The sequence below is a fragment of the Dipodomys ordii genome, unplaced genomic scaffold (assembly GCF_000151885.1).
Source record: "Dipodomys ordii isolate 6190 unplaced genomic scaffold, Dord_2.0 Scaffold56, whole genome shotgun sequence".
NCBI classification, from domain to species: Eukaryota; Metazoa; Chordata; class Mammalia; order Rodentia; family Heteromyidae; genus Dipodomys; species Dipodomys ordii.
Genome location: NW_012267272.1, coordinates 7560966 through 7574624, shown reverse-complemented (window position 1 = coordinate 7574624; position 13659 = coordinate 7560966). Strand labels below are relative to the sequence as shown.

At 42.9% G+C, this 13659-nt stretch overlaps 1 protein-coding gene across 1 annotated transcript; it reads left to right on the top strand.

Moving 5' to 3' along the window:
• The first annotated feature begins 223 nt into the window (after positions 1-223).
• Positions 224-13457, top strand: Mrps33 (mitochondrial ribosomal protein S33). The gene is made up of 3 exons (XM_013021629.1): positions 224-295; positions 4952-5192; positions 13046-13457. Exons 2-3 carry the CDS (start codon positions 4978-4980, stop codon positions 13149-13151), a joined length of 321 nt encoding a protein of 106 aa, XP_012877083.1. The 5' UTR covers positions 224-295; positions 4952-4977; the 3' UTR covers positions 13152-13457.
• Positions 13458-13659: the final 202 nt, after the last annotated feature.

Here is a 13659-nt window from a genome sequence, read left to right as displayed (position 1 = left end):
CACACGACACTCGGCCCCCACGCCCACTTTCCCTCAATGCCACGCCTCCAAGCACTGCGCAGGCGTCGAAGTAGGACCCCCCCCCCTTTCCGCTCCCCCCACCCAATTTTCCTCGAAGCCCCGCCCTAAGAGAGGAAGCTAGTCATTCCGGGTCGTTACCAGGGCTGTACTCTAGCCGCCACACTTCCGTTTCTCTAACTACTCTTTGCATTGGTGGCCGGGAGCTTGGAGCGGGGTAGGGGGCGGGTCTTCCGGAACGGGAGGCGCGTGCGCAGGAGAGGCAGGTCAGGAGCAGGTAAGGTGGCTGGAGACTTTTCGGGACGTTGCGGGGAGCCGGCGGCCGAGGCGCTAGAGCTCCTGCGGGGTCTCCAGGACGGATCATCCTGTGTGTGTCTCCCACACCCAGGCCCTCCCCGCGCCCTTCGGCGCATTTGCAGGACTCGGGGCAGGCGCGTCACACGCGGGTCCGCCACCGGAAGCTCCGGCCGGGCCGGGGCGCGGCGCGGGCCCCGGGCTTCCACCTCTCCCTTCCCTCAGGGCGTGCGCGCTGTCCCTGAGCGTCTTTGCTCGGGACTCTACCACTTGATGTGTGTGTGTGTGTGTGTGAGAGAGAGAGAGAGAGAGAGAGATTAATTGGAGTCTCACGGGCTTTACTGCCCCAGCCTTTTCTTGGGCCTCGACCCTCCGATCTCAGCCTCTTTCTTGAGTAGTTAGGATTACAGGCGTGAGCCGTCAGCGCCCAGCTAGAAGGACGGTTTTCAGTGACTGCTTTGCACACCTTAAAATAGTGTTTAAGTGAATCAAAATGTTACTGTCATGTAAATTATCTTTAACACCATTATTAGGACATCAGGTTTGTTTTTTAAGATAAAGTTGAGTTTATGAAGAAGCACAACCAGTACTAAAGTTTTTCTTTTACTTTTTGAAATCAGTAAAAAGTGGCAATCGGTCAGTCTTAGAAACCTATACTCAAGACACCAGAATTTTTTGGCCTGTTTTTAAAACAAAAATCCGTATCCGACTCCTGTCATGAGCACTGATGGCTCATCCCTGTAATCTTAGCTACCCTGGACGCTGGGATCTGAGAATCGAGCTAGACCAGTCAGGAAAGTCTGAGAGACTTACCTCCAATTAACCACAGGGAAACAGCAAGTGGCCCTGGGCTCAAAGTGGTAGAGTACTAGCCTTGAGCAAAATTGCTCAGGGACATTACCTGTGGGCCTGAGTTCAATCCCAGTATCCAAAAAAAAAAAAGTATACTGAAAACCAGTGGTGTTGGTAATTATAAGTACTCTCAGTTTCCCTGTTCAGCAAATAAGTGGCTCTTTTCTTCTAATAAAGGATTCCATTTGAAAAGGCTTATTCCCATTGTCTTTAATAAAAACTTGGGGACTTGGGTTTTTTGTTGTTGTTGTTGTTGGTTGTAAGGCCTGAACTCTGGGCCTGGGTGCTGTTCCTCAGCTCTTCAGCTCAAGGCTAGTGCTCTACCACTTGAGCCACAGTGCCACTTCTGGCTTTTTCTTTTCTCTTTTTTTTTGGGGGGGGGGGTCCGGTTGTGGGGCCTGAACTCTGGGCCTGGGCGCTGTCCCTCAGCTCTTCAGCTCAAGGCTAGCACTCTACCACTTGACCCACAGCGTCAGTTCCAGCTTTTTTCTTTTTGCTTATGTGGTGCTGAGGAATCGAATCCAGGGCCTTGAGCATGCAAGGCAAGCGCCCTACCACTGAACCACCTTCCCAGCTCACTTCTGGCTTTTTCTGCTTATTTGGTGCTGATAGTTACGGTCCTTCTTCCTACCTGTCAGGTTCTTAGGTGCTGGTCCCTCTGCTATTTTTTTGTGGCTATAAGGCTTTGTAGGAGAAAAGTATAATTGTAATGTGCATCATCCCGCCCCATGCACACATACACACCCTCTTTCAGGCATAATTAATGACAAAAATGAATTAACAAATGTGTTTGAGTGGAATATTTGAACAAAGAGATTTAAGAATTTTCTTTTATGGTATCATTTACTGAATACCTTTGTCTTGTTCATTTCTTACATAGCCCATGCAAGCTTGTTTTCAGAAAAAGGATACTTAGGATAGATAACTGTTCAAAACAGCACAGGTAGTAAAGGGCAGAGGCAGTACTCAAAGCTAGGTCTCAAGACTTCCTGTAGCCTATATTTTTTAAAAAATGGTTCGGGGCTGGGAAGTTGGCTCAGTGATAGAATGCTTCCCTCGCAAGCATGAGGCCCTGGTTTCAATTCCTTAGCACCACATAAGCTGAGAAAAGCTGGAAGTGGTGCTGTGGCTCAAGTGGTAGAGCGCCTTGAGCTAAAAAGTTGAGGGACAGTGCCCAGGCCCAGAGTCCAGCCCTCACGACCGACCAAAAAAATGGTTTGGAATTCAAGACAAATTTTCCTGTAAAATGAGAATATTTCCAGAAAGGCTTAGAAGTATCTGTGGAGAAAGATTTTTTTTTTTTGGATCCGGTCGTGAGGCCTGAACTCTGGACCTGGTCGCTGTCCCTCAGCTCTTCAGCTCAAGGCTAGCACTCTATCACTTGAGCCACAGTGACACTTCCGGCTTTTTTCTTTTTTCTTATTTGGTGCTGAGGAATCGAACCCAGAGCCTCATGCATGCAAGGCAAGCTTTCTACCACTCAGCCACCTTCCCAGCCCTTGGAGAAAGATTTCTAATCTATATTTGTGATCATAACTTTATAGTGATTAATTGGATATAAGAGTTTCATGAACTTTCCTGCCTGGACTGGCTTTGAACTGCAATCCTCTGATCTCAGCTTATAGAGCAGCTAGGATTACAGGTGTGAGCCAGCAGTGCAATAATGGAATAGGAAGCACTGTCCTAGAGAGAACTGATTAAAGTCACAAAATGCTCATTTGTGATGGTGTTTTAAATAAAATTTCATCAGTGGTAAAAAAAAATGTTAAAGTATCTGTGGAAATACTGTGCAATTGCACTAAAAATCTAGATTTTTTTTTTTTTTTTGGTCCAGTTGTGGGGCCTGAACTCTGGGCCTGGGCACTGTCCCTCAGCTCTTCAGCTCAAGGCTAGCGCTCTACCACTTGAGCTACAGCACCACTTCCGGCTTTTTTTTTCTTTTTGCTTATGTGGTGCTGAGGAATCAAACCCAGGGCCTCAGGCATGCAAGGCAAGCACTCTACCACTGAGCTACCTTCCCAGCCCCTGCACTAAAAATCTATTCTGATGCCATATGGTAATTAATTAAAACAAGGCAAAGTTAATGAAACAATTTTTTTGTTAATTTTTAACCTGGTATTTGGAAAATGGTATTTTAAGGTAGAAGAAAGAGTTAGCATGCAATGAAACTTTGTAGCTTCTGAGGGTGACTTTTAGACATTTCCAACTCTCCCAACTTTATAGTTACTGTTAACTTTCGTTACTGATTTCTATTTAAACATTATAGTTAGTGACCTTTTTTTCAATGATAAAAATAAAACCCTAGTCCTAACAGCACCAGTGTTAATCCACCTGAATCCACACAGTGGAGCAAGGGTGAGGGGATTGCATGGTGGAAAAGGCAAAGCAAAAAACAAGGCTTGTATGTGATCTCCATATAGGGGCTACAGAGACTTGATTCTGACAGTTCGCCCCTTGCTGGCCTGTAGGTGGCAATGCTGACCTAATAGTGATTGGTTGGTGTTGAAATGGTAAATGGTTTGTGGTTTGATATTCTGCAGTTGGTTGAATTCAGGTCAGCTGCTCTTGTAATGAATCTTGAAATGGACAGTAAACCTCCTTAAACACTGAGTTCATTCTCTTGAGCACTGTTTTGAAATTTTATCAAGCAAATATAGAGCTCTTGGCCCAACACCAGATCGGCATCTTAGCCGATATGTGGAAGTCTTTTGATGTATTAATCTGGTCTAAATACTATTTAAAGGTATGTATAAATATTTTAAGAAGTTATTCTGGCAGCTTTTCCTAGGTGCTGTGTGTGTGGTGTGTGTGTGTGTGCATTATTTTCAAGATTGGTTTATCCACAGATGCCAGTTTTCCTAGGTGCTGTGTGTGTGTGTGGTGTGTGTGTGTGTGTGTGCATTATTTTCAAGATTGGTTTATCCACAGATGCCAGTTTTCCTAGGTGCTGTGTGTGTGTGTGGTGTGTGTGTGTGTGTGTGTGTGCATTATTTTCAAGATTGGTTTATCCACAGATGCCAGTTTTCCTAGGTGCTGTGTGGGGTGTGTGTGTGTATTATTTTCAAGATTGGTTTATCCACAGATGCCAGTGGCATCAGCTAGCAACTTAGTTTTTATTAAGGTCTTGATTCAGAAATAACAGGAAACTTCTTAAGCTGTTGATCTTTATTTAAGCTGTTGCATGTTATTTCTATAAAACTACTGTCTGTTTTTCCCATGTGGCTCTCAGTCTCTAGGCAGAATTCAATCCAGTAACTTAGAGGCCAAATGACCTCATAACTCATTAGTAGTTCTCAGAGCCATCTGGTGCCCCGGAGGGGAACAGTGTTCAAAGGACTGATGAGAAAGACAGCAGCATAATTTTTTCTTTGCCATGATTATACCTTTAGATGGCAGGTAGTCAGCATATTTATTTACAGATTGCTTAGGTGGTTGTTTTTGAAAGGTGTAATGACAATGCTGAGGTAGAAGAACTTGTTTCCCTGTCCTCTTCATCAGCCTGCAAATAAGTGAACTAACTACCAGTAAATAACTTACTGCATTACAAAATAGGTCATTGTAAAAGGGGCACCACAGCAAGGAAACAATAGTGCGTGAAGGTAAACATGGAGCTTGCAAAGGAAATAGCTCTCAGAACTGTGGCTGTTTCTCTTCCAAAGCACGTCCTGCTAATAGTACACACTGATTCATGTGTGACTTATATTTTCTTAAAAAAAAAAAAGCCCATTAGATAATCTTAGAATTTCTCACCCTCACATGTTTATCTCTCTTCTTACTTGCTGTATAGGGAATTTGCTCCTCAATGCTCAAGAAATGTCTTCACTCTCAGAATATGCATTGCGCATGACTCGTCTGAGTGCCCGGCTCTTTGGTGAAGTTGCCAGGCCTACGGATTCCAAATCCATGAAAGTGGTGAAACTGTTCAGTGAACAGCCCCTGGCCAAGAGGAAGGAGACTTACGACTGGTATCCAAGTCACAACACATATTTTGCGCTCATGGGCACACTCCGTTTTCTTGGCCTTTACAGGTGATGACACCCCCCCCCAAAAAAAGAGGGAACTGGAGGATATTTTTTTCCCCAGCCCTGGGCCTTGAACTCAGGGTCTGGGCACTGTCCCTTTGCCTCTCTACTCAAGGCTAGTGCTCTATTACGTGAGCCACAGCGCCACTTCTGGCTTTTTCTGAATAGTTTTATTAGTGACAAGATTCTCATGGACTTTTCTGCCCCGCTGGCTTTGAATGGCAGTCATCAGATCTCAGGCTCCTGAGCAGCTAGGATTACAGGCATGTGCCACCTGAGCCCAGCTTGGAGGATATTTTTATATCCTTTATATTAAGAGTTTTGTGGATCTTATTAGAGAGCCAGGTCATTCAAAAGGTATAATTTATGAGGGAAAGATTTCTTTCAGAATATCCATAATGAGCACACTGGGGGAAAAACAACAACAAAAGCACTAGACACATGCTTGTTGGAATATTTTAGACATATTATAGTTATGTATAAAACATGAGTGATGTTGAGTTGATACTGAGCTTTGGGGCAATGTTTAATAATTGATTAACCTAAGAGCACTAGAGAAAGACTACCAAGAGCAAAATGGATGCAAATGCTATGGAAGAAAACACCGGGAACACCAGGGTTGCCAGGGGTTCTTGGTGTCAGCTGAACAGAGTCCCTGCCTACACCTGATCTGCCTCCTAGCCAGTGTGTGGGAGCCTCCTTTCTCTGCTGATGCCAGTGTTGTTAGCATTGTTATTTCTTCCCACTCATTTCTGGCATTTTTGTAGCTTTTCAATATATGAATTTGGTTTAAATTAGCTATAATTCCCAGTAAGAGTAATGTATAAATCACATAGGCTCTTAACACCATGCTTATGTGTTTGGGTAGACCTAGGACTATATGCCTATCTAGAAAGAAAAAAAGATCAAATACCTGTGTGATGATTTTTCTTTAAAAAAAAATAAAAAATAAAAGTTGCTGGGGGCTGGTGGCTCACACCTGTAATCCTAGTACTCAGGAAGCTGAGATCTGAGAATCGCGATTCAAAACCAACTGGGGCAGGAAAGTCCATGAGACTCCTATCTCCAATTAACCACCAGAAAACTGGAAGTGGTGCTGGCTCAGAGTGGTAGAATGCTAGCCTTGAGCAGAAAAGTTCAGGGACAGGATCTAGGCCCTGAATTTAAGCCCCACAACTGATATACACAGAATATTCTTAGTTAAAATATTATTAGAAATTATACTCCATGACCTATTTTGAATGTCTGGAATTACTTGGGTCTATGTCTCTTACCATTAATCTGGGCTCAGAAAATAAAAACTGATTGAGTATAACCTGTAACTAATCATACTCAATTATTGAACATATCTGTTTCCTGCCATTCCATTTGAAGAATGATTATGGAGACCAGGGGGAAAACAGTGAACAGTTATCCCTGGAAAAGCAAAATTATTTTTATGAGCATTCAAAAGCAACCACCTTAATTAAGCTAGACAGACCCTTCAGTAAACTCCATTCAAAGACCTGCAAAGAGGAAGCACAGTTTCTCAAAATAATTGATCCACTTACTTAAACAGGTTCTAGGTTTTTAGCGTCAATGGAAACAATGTCCCTGCCTTGTGGGGCTGTTCGCTTGTTTGTTGTCCAAAGGTTGAAAAAAATAGGGGAAGGAAGAAAGAAAGGCGAACAAATCATAGTAAGTGAATTATGTGCTGTAAGGGAAAAGGCAGAGCTGGCTGAGCTGGATCCAATGTGCTGACAGAACCTGTGGTGGGTGGAGAGGGTTGTTACCACATGAAATGGGACTGGACAGTCAGGGCCAGCCCCAGTGAGGGAATGAGATTTAGGCAGGGCTTAATTTAAGGTAGTGGAATGAGCCACAAGACACCTAGGTAGGGAAGAGACAAGAGAAGGCCTTCGGGCAGGAGTGTGCCTGGAATCACCCAAAAGAAGTGTAGGGTTGGGACCCTGAGAAGACCAGAGGCAGGTGTTGAGAGTCTGAATACTATCATAAGTAATAGGGTTTTCATTCTAGAGAAAAGAGATCTGCCGAGAGCGTCTCACACCTGTAATCCTACCCACTCAGAATTCTGAGAGCTGAAGATCCAGGTTCAAAGGCCACCCAGGCAGAAAAATGAAACTCATCTCCAGTTAACAACCAGAAAACCAAAAGTAGCTCTGTGGCTCAAAGTGGTAGAGCACTAGCTCTAACCAGAAGAGCTCAGAAACAGCACCCATTCCCTGGGTTCAAGCCCCATGACCGCCAAAAGAAGAAAGAAAGGAAATAGGAGATCTGGCTTATTTTACTTAAATGATTATCTTCATTTCAATCTAGTTTCTGCAAGTGACAACATTTCATTCACTTTGATGGCTGAGTAATATTCCCTGTGTGTGTATACATACATATATGTGTGTATACATTTGTGTGTGTGTCATATTGTCTATTCATTGGTTAAAAGGCACCTAAGTTGATTCCATAGCTTGGCTACTATAAATAGTGCTATAATCAACATGGGAGTACAGATATTTCCATTGTGTGCTGACATATTCCTTTGTAGATATGCCTAGCAATGGTATAGGAGGATCATATTCTTAGATCTACATTTAGTCTTTTGAGGAACCTCTGTACTGATTTCCACAATTGCTGCACTAAATGTATACGCCCACCAGTATAAATGTATAAGGGTTTCCCTCACCTCCACGTCCTTGCCAGCATTGTCGTTTACTTGTTGTAGATCAATTCTTTGTGCATTTTGGTCATTTATATACCCTTTGAGACATACATTTGATTTTATTTCATATGCCCATTCATTAATTGTTCTTCTGGTATTTAATTTTTGAGTTCTGTATATATTTTGTATATTTTGTTGAATGAGTAGTTTTTCTCCCATTTTGTAGGCTGTCTCTTAATGCTACAGATTGTTTTGCTGTGTAGAACCTTCTTAATTGGATGCAATCCCATCTGTCAGTTCTTCCTTAGCTATGTCTATTTTCTACCTATGTCATTTCATATATTTTGCTGTAGTTTCAAAATTTCAGGTCTTAAACTAGAGTCTTTGATGCATTTTGAATTATTTTTTGAAGAATGATGTACAGGGCTCTACTTTCAGACTTCTGTATGTACATATTCAGTTTTCCCAATACCATTTGCTTCTCCAACATATGTCTACCAGGTATCAAAACCATAGCTATGTGTGTCTATTTCTGGACCTAATCTTCTATTCCATTGGTCAGTTTATCTGTTTCTGTACCAGTACTATGCTGTTTTTGTAATTGTGGTTCTGTAGTATCATTTGTAGTAAAATAACCTCCAGCATTGCGCTTCTGCTCAGTATTGCTCTGGCCATCCAGGATTTTTATCCTTCCATGTGAATTTTCAGATTTTTCTCTTTTTGTGAGGAATATCATTGGGATTGGGGAGATTGCACTGAACTGTAAATAGCTTTCAGTAATGCAGCCATTTTAACAGTATTGAATCTGTCAAGCTGTGAACATGGAAGATTTTCCCACCTTATGTTTTATAGTTGTCATTGTAGGGGCTGGGAAGGTGGCTCAGAGGTAGAGCGCTTGCCTTGCATGCATGAGGCCCTGGGTTCGATTCCTCAGCACCACATAAGCAAAAAGAAAAAAGCAGGAAGTGGTTCTGTGGCTCAAGTGGTAGCGTGCTAGCCTTGAGCTGAAGAGCTGAGGGACAGCGCTCAGGCCCAGAGTTCAGGCTCCACGACCGGACCCAAAAAATAAAAATAAAAATATAGTTGTCATTGTAGAGGTCTTCCATACACTTATTTTATTCTTAGGTTGGTTGTTTGTGGGGGGTGTTGGTTTGTGTTTTGTGGTTGGTTTGGTTTAGTTTTTTTTGCTGGTCCTAGGGGTTGAATTCTGGGCCTGGGCACTGTCTCTGAGCTTCTTCTGCTCAAGGTGAGCACTCTACCATTTGAGCCACAGCACTTCTGGCTTTTTTTTTTTTTTGAGTAGTTTATTAGAGATAAGAGTCTCACAGACTTTTCCTACCCAGGCTGACTTCGAACTGTGATCCTCAGATCTCAGCCTCCTGAGTAGTTAGGATTACAAGCATGAAGCCACCAGTGCCCAGCTGTTGTGGGGTTTTTCTTTTGGGGGTGTTGTTTATTTTTAATATTGAAGTAGGAATGTTTTCTGCTTTCTTTCTCATCCCATTTGTTGTTGATATATAGAAAAGCCTTTGGTTTTTGTAGTTGACTTTATATCTTTCTAGAACTTTTCTGAAAGTTGTTTATCAGATCTAACAGCCTTTTGGTAGTCTTTTAAGTATAGGATTATATCATCTGCAAAAAGGGATGATTTGACTTCTTTCTTTCCATTGTGTATTTTATATACTTGTCTTGTTGCTCTGACCAGGAATTCAACTGCTGTATTGCGTAAGAGTGGACAAAGCAGACATCCTTGTCTCATTCCTGACTTAAAAGCCAATACTTGCAGTTTTTCCCCCATTTAGTGCTATGTTGACCCTAGGTTTGTCATATGTAGCTTTTATTATGTTGAAGTAGTTTCCTTTTACTCTACTCCTTCTTTCTTCAAGGCTTTTATCAGGAAAGGATGTTGAATTTTATCCAAGATTTTTTCAACATCTGTTGAGATAATCATGTAATTTTCTTGTCCTTTGTTCTGTTTATGTGCTTTATTACATTTATTTTGTGTATTGAGCCATCCTTTGTGTGCCAGGAATGAAGCCAACTTGACTATGGTGTATGATCTTTTTAAAGTACTCTAAGGTACAAGTATTTCATGAAGAATTTTTGTATCTATATTCATCAAGGAAGTTGGTCCATAATTTTCTTTTTTGTTGTTGTGTCCTTAGCCAGAGTTCATACCAAATATTTAAATGTAGTAAAAATCTATTGTAAATATCAGCTACCTCCTTCAAGGTAATTGAGTGGAAATTAGAGTATTTATAGTGTAACCTTGTCTTTTAAAAATGTTAAAAGTGGGGATGGGAAGGTGGCTCAATGGTAGAGCGCTTGCCTTGCATGCAGGAGGCCCGGGGTTCAATTCCTCAGTACCACATAAGCAGAAAAAGCCAGAAGTGATGCTGTGGCTCAAGTGGTAGAGTGCTACACTTGAGCTGAAGAGCTGAGGGACAGCGCCCAGGCCCAGAGTTAAGGCCCTACAACCGACAAAAAAAAAAAAGTTAAAAGTAAGGCCTGGCACCAAGACAAAATTATGTCTGTAATTCTTGCTACTCATGAGGCTGAGATCTAAGAATTGCCGTTTGAAGCTAGCCTAGGCAGGAAAGTCTGTGAGACTCTTTATCTCCCATTAATCACAGAAAAAGCTGGAAGTGGCACTCTGGCTCAAGTGGTAGAGTGCTAGCCTAGAGCAAAAGGAGCTCTGGGAGAATGCTCAGGCCCAAAATTCAAGCTCAAGGACCAGGGGGGGGGAAAATTAAAAGTATATGTAATAACGTTTTAAAAAAAGTAATAAAAAAAAGGAAGATGGGGAAATGGAAAGGGAAGAGGTGTGATATGATGGGAAAAGTATGTTTTGAAGATACCAGAATAATTCAGAGAACACGAACATGTACAGAGAAAGACAGAAAAGATAAAGACACAACAAGAGTATTTCTTCCTTGGAAAGAGTGGCTTCTTCCCCAGACTTTTTTAAAGTCTGAACAGGTTGGGCCGGAGAGGCCTGTCTGGGGATTTAGCTCGATGGCAGAGTGCCAGCCCAATAACTTTGCAAGACTCTAAGCCGGGACCCTCGGCAGCATGCAGACAGAAAATGCTGTTTGCAAGCTCCCTCTTATAAGAGGGCTGGCCTCCTGTGCGGGACTCCTAAGCTGCTGGTGGCTCCTGGCTTACTCACCACAGCCCCTACTCCACTCACCGCAACTTCTGCCTCTCTGAACTTGAAAGTCATCCGACCTCAGGCTTACCAACTTGCTCCCCATGCAATTTGACTCTGGCTTTAACTTAGATTCTCACGTTGCTTAGGGTCATACCAATTATCACTTGGCTTCCCACTCACAAAGAATGCACTGCAAGCTAGTAGCGTTTCGGATCTGATTTTTGATTCATGGAGTTCCTGCCTCAGTGTAGTTGGTGCTGCTTCCCACCTTGCTCCCAGTTGCCCACAGACAGTAATTCCTGGTAGTGGTTGGCCTCTGATCTGGACCTTCAAAACTCACCGGTTTTCTGGCAATTTGGCTTCTTGTTGCTTCTCATTCATCGTCTTGCTTCCCTCCTGACATAATTTAAGTATTGTCCTGATGCTCTGTTGAAAAATATTTGGCATTCATAACTAATCCAGAAGTCTGTTGTATACTATCCATTATATTTACAGAATGAAACATCAAATAATTCTGTAAAACCAATCATGAGAGTGTATATGTGTGCACGTGCTTGCACGCTCAAGCTGCTGCTGCTGCTGCTGCTGCTGGTCCTAGGGCTTGAAGTCAGGGTTGGCAGTGAGCTTTTTTGCTTAAGGCTAACATTCTACCACTTGAGTCCCAGTTCCACTGTTTTGGTGGGTTTTGGAGCTAAGAGCCTCATGAAATTTACTTCCTGGGCTGGCTTTGAACCACCATCAGATCTCAGCTTTAGAGTAGTTAGGATTACAGATGGGAGTCACTGGCAAAACCCATCTATTTTATTTATTTTTTGGGGGGGATCCGGTCGTGGGGCCTGAACTCTGGGCCTGGGCACTGTCCCTCAGCTCTTCAGCTCAAGGCTAGCGCTCTACCACTTGAGCCACAGTGCCACTTCCAGCTTTTTTCTTTTTGCTTATGTGGTGCTGAAGAATCAAACCCAGGGCCTCAGGCATGCAAGGCAAGCGCTCTACCACTGAGCCACCTTCCCAGCCCAACCCATCTATTTTATAACAGCCTCGGCAGTTATATATTTGGCCCAGCTAGCTGGGTACGAGTGGCTCATGCCTATAATCTTAGCTACTCAGGAGGCTGAGATCTGAGGATCACGGTTCAAAGCCAGCCCGAGCAGGAAAGTTCGTGAGACTCTTATCTCCAATAAACCACCAGAAAACAGGAAGTGGTGCTGTGGCTCAAGTTGTAGAGTGCTCGCCTTGAGCTGAAGAGCTGAGGGACAGTGCTCAGGCCCAGAGTTCAAGCCCCACGACGGACCCAAAACAAAAATTGGGCCCAGCAAACCCTTTTTTTTCATCTAATTTATGCACTAGCATGCTCTCGATTTACATATGAGGAAACTAAGGTTCAAAAAGAGATCACTTATCCAGAGCCACAGAGACAGTAAAGGTTGAGCTGTGATTTAAATAGCTATGTGCTTGGTCTTAAGATGGAACATTAACAGCATAGGCGGTCTTCAACTTCTATACCATCCACAAACATAAATAGTGCTGGTGACCTTGTCTTAACTATTTGTCTTTTGATCTGGCTTTCTTCTACTGGAGTCTTTCCAGAAGCTTTTTTCATATGAGCCATCCAATGCCATCAAGGCCACTTCCTCCAGCCCTCTGCCCATTGTTAGTAGAAGTTCATTCTTGGGGCATTCAGGGTCTCTGTGCAACTGAAGATTTACACACTTGCAGTGCCTCTCATTGTCTAGGCTTAAGGTTGGGAGATATGGGGGTAGTTGGTGTGTATGGTAGTTATATAGGTTTACCTAAGCTGGCCTGGGAGGTTAACGGCCATTTGTGGCATTGCTTCTGTCAAGGGAAACTAACGTGAAGAAATTTTGGAACCCAACCCCTCCATATGTTGATGACCTTTGCACTTTTTGTCCCCCCAAGTGAGCATGCACCTTGGAGTCAGGGATCAATAACCCAAACAACCTAAAAGAACAGTGCTGGATTAGTGTGCTTTCAAGTCTGATAAAAGACAAAACAAAAAAATAAAACTGGTCAATTAATGTTTCTTTCTTTGTTTAGAGATGAGCATCAGGATTTTAAGGATGAGCAAAGGCGTCTCAAGAAACTCCGTGGAAAGGGGAAACCAAGGAAAGGAGAAGGAAAAAGAGCATCAAAAAAGAAATAGTATTGTCCCATCAAGAAAGGAAATTTCTTCTTACTGACTCAGGGGGAGGTATATCAGCATCTTTCCACATACTGGAGGAATGTCATCTTTAATGAAAGTTATTTGGAGAGACACAATCATCTCATGTTGAAGCCCAATCCAGTTATTAACACATTCTAATTCTGCAAAATTAGTGTTCCCTTAGTTTTGTAATCTGGCCTTACCGAATTCCACAATGGAGCAAGTAAATTATTGTCTAATGACACGTTTAGCATGGAGGTGGGATGCTGGGGGGCTCGGAGAACCTCATTAAATGAGTATTTTGAATTTTCTCGTTCTTCCTTTCTTCCTCAACCCTAACCTTTCATCTTTCTGGGTATTCAGACACTGTCTCTACCACCAAGCTTACAAACTTTATTGCCATCTCCACCTACTTCTTTGAGGCTCATCTAAGTGGGATCAAAGGCTTTCTTGGGAAAGGGAGTATTCAATGCCTACTGTATACATGGTTCTGGAGCCCTGGGAATAC

Bases quoted from the DNA above. Each gene is read 5' to 3' on its own strand.
- Mrps33 (XM_013021629.1), top strand. From the start codon at position 4,978: ATGTCTTCACTCTCAGAATATGCATTGCGCATGACTCGTCTGAGTGCC. The intron at 5,193-13,045 runs GTGATGACACCC...TTCTTTGTTTAG, and splicing joins CGTTTTCTTGGCCTTTACAG to AGATGAGCATCAGGATTTTA.